This window comes from Cynara cardunculus, unplaced genomic scaffold (assembly GCF_001531365.2).
Source record: "Cynara cardunculus var. scolymus isolate 2C unplaced genomic scaffold, CcrdV1 Un_Scaffold_3741, whole genome shotgun sequence".
In the NCBI taxonomy this organism is placed as follows: domain Eukaryota; kingdom Viridiplantae; phylum Streptophyta; class Magnoliopsida; order Asterales; family Asteraceae; genus Cynara; species Cynara cardunculus.
Window position 1 is genome coordinate 20,255 of NW_020201595.1, and position 3,467 is coordinate 23,721.

At 35.2% G+C, this 3,467-nt stretch overlaps 1 protein-coding gene across 1 annotated transcript; it reads right to left on the reverse strand.

Moving 5' to 3' along the window:
* Window positions 1-1,497: 1,497 nt before the first annotated feature.
* On the reverse strand, window positions 1,498-2,451 carry LOC112503756. The gene is made up of 2 exons (XM_025107751.1): window positions 2,278-2,451; window positions 1,498-2,163 (listed from the first exon to the last, which is right to left on the reverse strand). Exons 1-2 carry the CDS (start codon window positions 2,449-2,451, stop codon window positions 1,498-1,500), a joined length of 840 nt encoding a protein of 279 aa, XP_024963519.1.
* Window positions 2,452-3,467: the final 1,016 nt, after the last annotated feature.

A 3,467-nucleotide genomic window follows, 5' to 3' on the forward strand; every position in this document is an offset into this window, starting at 1 on the left:
AATAGAAACCTTGTAGAAGCAACAAGGACAATGCTTGCTTTATCAGAGCTACCCATTTTCTTTTGGTCTGAAGCAATCTCTACTGCCTGCTTCACCCAGAATAGATCAATCATCAACAAGAGGCACCAGAAGACCCCCTATGAACTCATCAACCAAAGACGTCCAAATGTCAAATATTTCCATGTCTTTGGGTGCAAATGCTTTGTACTCAACGACAGGGAGTATCTTAGAAAATTTGACAAGAAGGTTGATAAAGGCATAATTCTGGGGTACTCTCAATCCGCCAAGGCCTACAGTGTTTTCATCAGAAGGACCAAAATCATCATTGAAAGCATCAATGTGTCCTTTGATGATGCATCACCCATGACTTGACAACTCGGGCTAACCAAAGGAGCCTCTTATTCATCTCTCTGTAAACCTGTGACATCCGTCATTTTTGGAGCGTTAGGTTAGCATCTTTATAGGGTTTCTATATTTAGAAATATATTTTATTAGGGTCTAGTCATGTTGATTAGAATTCATCTGGCTTAGTTCCCAAATTATAGTTCATAAAACCTTGTTCCGATAGGTAGCTGATAAAGTTAACTTATGTAATGCCAAATACATTATAAATTCTCCAAACATAATTAAGTTGATATTATAAAATCCAAAATAAAGATATAAAAATCTCATTTGAATGTCCAAATAATTTTACAAAAATTTGTAATTTTGATCTAATACTGATATTTTTATCAGTATTTGACAAATTGTATTTATGCTAACATTTAAAGGGATTTATTTATAAAAAAAAATAACAATGAGTTGGATTGGGCCTTAAAAGGGCCGGCCCCTTTATTCTCATTAAGTCCACAAATAAAAACCCCACTTCTTTTGAAATCTCTCACTTTCACCTTCATTCGCATTACTCCCTTCTCTCACTAGACTCTTCCTCTTCCACTCCAGCCGAATCCACCCTTCAAACATCCTTAAATTCCATAATTCTTTAAGAACATTCAAGTCTTCAAGTAGTAGCAAGCAAAAGGTAATAGATTAGTTACATTGTCTTTGTATTTTTCAACATTATTTCTCATTTTTTTACACATTTCTTTCTTCTTTTTGAGCTCAAATTGTTTGGAGAATCTAAGATGGGAGATTATTCATCAAAGACATGAAAAATATCCTCAAAATGGTGATAATCTATGATCTACAAACTTAGAACTCAAGGAAATGGGGTAAAACCACATTGCATGTGGAATTTAACCATTAAAAGTAGCATTTTGGAACTGACAGATTATTTACTAGCAATTGTGTCGTCCGTATCTTCTAAAATAAAAGTCCAAATGCTATGATTTTTCTTTTAAAATGTACTTTGTTGAGTTATGGTTCTTTTCCAACTGGAATTGTGTAAAAAGGAGGAGTTTTGATCCTCCAATCATTTAGAACAAGTTAAGTATGCAAAAATATCTTCAACAGTAGGTAAACCCTACTTTGAACATACATAGTGTGGAGTCCAGATCTTCATAGATTCATCTGAGAATCTTCTCCAGTTAATGCACTTTCAGTGTTAGCCATCAAGCACATGTGTGCAACAGCCTCAGCCTCTTCTTCTTCATCAGTAAGATTTAACCAATGCTCATCCTCGGCCATCAGAGCTTTGCTAACTTCTTTTTGCTTGGACAGAAGAAATTTATTCATGTAATAGTTGGAATCTCGGTTTACCGGCTTCTTACAATCAATAGCAAAATGACCTAACTTGCCACAGTTAAAACATTTTGTATGCTCATCAGCTACTGCTTTGCTATATTTCTTTCCTTCTTCTGGCTTTCGCTCGTACTTCTTCTCGAATCTTTTCTCTTCGTATTTCTTCTTCTCTCCGAACTTGTCCTTGTAGTCATACTTTGATYYGGATGAGAATCGTTGATTATTCGAGTGTGGCCGTTTGATGAACTTATACTTYYTGAAARCTTTGGTCAGCATTGCCATAGCTTGCTTTACTTCAGAATCAGATTCTGAGHTGTTACTGTCTTCTTGCTCAGATTCGCTTGACGAACTAACTTCAACAACCTTCTTTCCAGCTCTGCTTTTATACTTCTTTTCCTTTTTCTCAGTTATAAGAGCTAAGGGATCAGAAACATCCTTTTCCTTCTTCTTAGATTTACRGATCTCCAAAACATCTTGTTCATTCTRTTTCAGAGTTTCATATATTTCATGTATATCAATATCAGATAACTGTTTGTTGAATATGATATTATTTGCAAATGTTTTCCACTCTGGTTGAAGATTGTTAAGGAACTTAACATTTATCTCGATAGTAGTTTCGGAGATACTGTTCTTCATAAGCTCATTCAGCAGCCTGGCAAGACGGTTATACACATTATCAAGGCTTTCTCCCTCTCTAGCCTTGAATTCCTCATACGCAAAAATGCAGTTAGTGATCTTCAGTTGAGTTCCAACTATAGAGCCCATCATCATTTTCTCTATTTGAATCCACATGCTGTGACCTGATGATTTGTAGCTATCAATATTGGTATAGATATCATTGGTCAGTGCTTGCATCATGTACGATTTGCAAAGCACGTCAGCATGTGCTCTCTCTTTTTGTTGAGGATCATATTGATCTTTTGTTATACGTACTTTCTGTGCAGGAACGCCAAGTACATTATCAGAATATGACTCTACAAAGAATTCAGCTGGACCTTTTAATAGAGATTCCATAATATGTTCTTCTTCTTTCAATCTTTCAATAAAATTCAAGAATCTATCTCTCCATTGATTGTAATCTCCTCTAAAAAGTACTGGTGGTTTGGTATCAGTACCAATAGCCATCGCTTCTTTTGAACTCATCTTTGTAGTTTGTATGAAAATTAGGATCGACTGCAGTTCAAAGTTTGAATTTAAAATATCAGTTTACAAAAATATATCTGATAAAAAGTAAACTGTAATAAGCACACATTCAACACTTAGACATAAGCACAAAAATATTTGTCCGAATTAGCAATCCGCACACGTTGTCCGGTTTACAAGTCCGGTCAAAGAGATGGACAAAACTAACACGTTATCCGAATTAGAAATCCGGTCAACATATGAACATAAACCGCACAAGTATAAATCGCACAAGTATAAATCGCACATATGAACATAAACCGCACAAGTATAAATCCGGTCAAAGATGAATCGATCAACAAGTCAAACTTACTAAATCGATCAAAAAGTCAAAAATATTACACCGATCAAAAAGTCAAACTTATTAAATCGATCAAAGAATTCAAACACTTGTAACAATCAAAGTCAAAATATATGAAATCGATCAAAAGTCAATCACCGTTCAAAAGTCAAACACCGTTCAAGACAGATACCGCTCACTTACCAAGCGGATTCCTAAACCGCACACTTACCAATATCCGATCAAGTTAGCAAAACCTTACCAGCCGGATACTTTTAAACCGCTTACAAGTCCTCTCAAGTGTTATCTGGTTTATCACTAATCT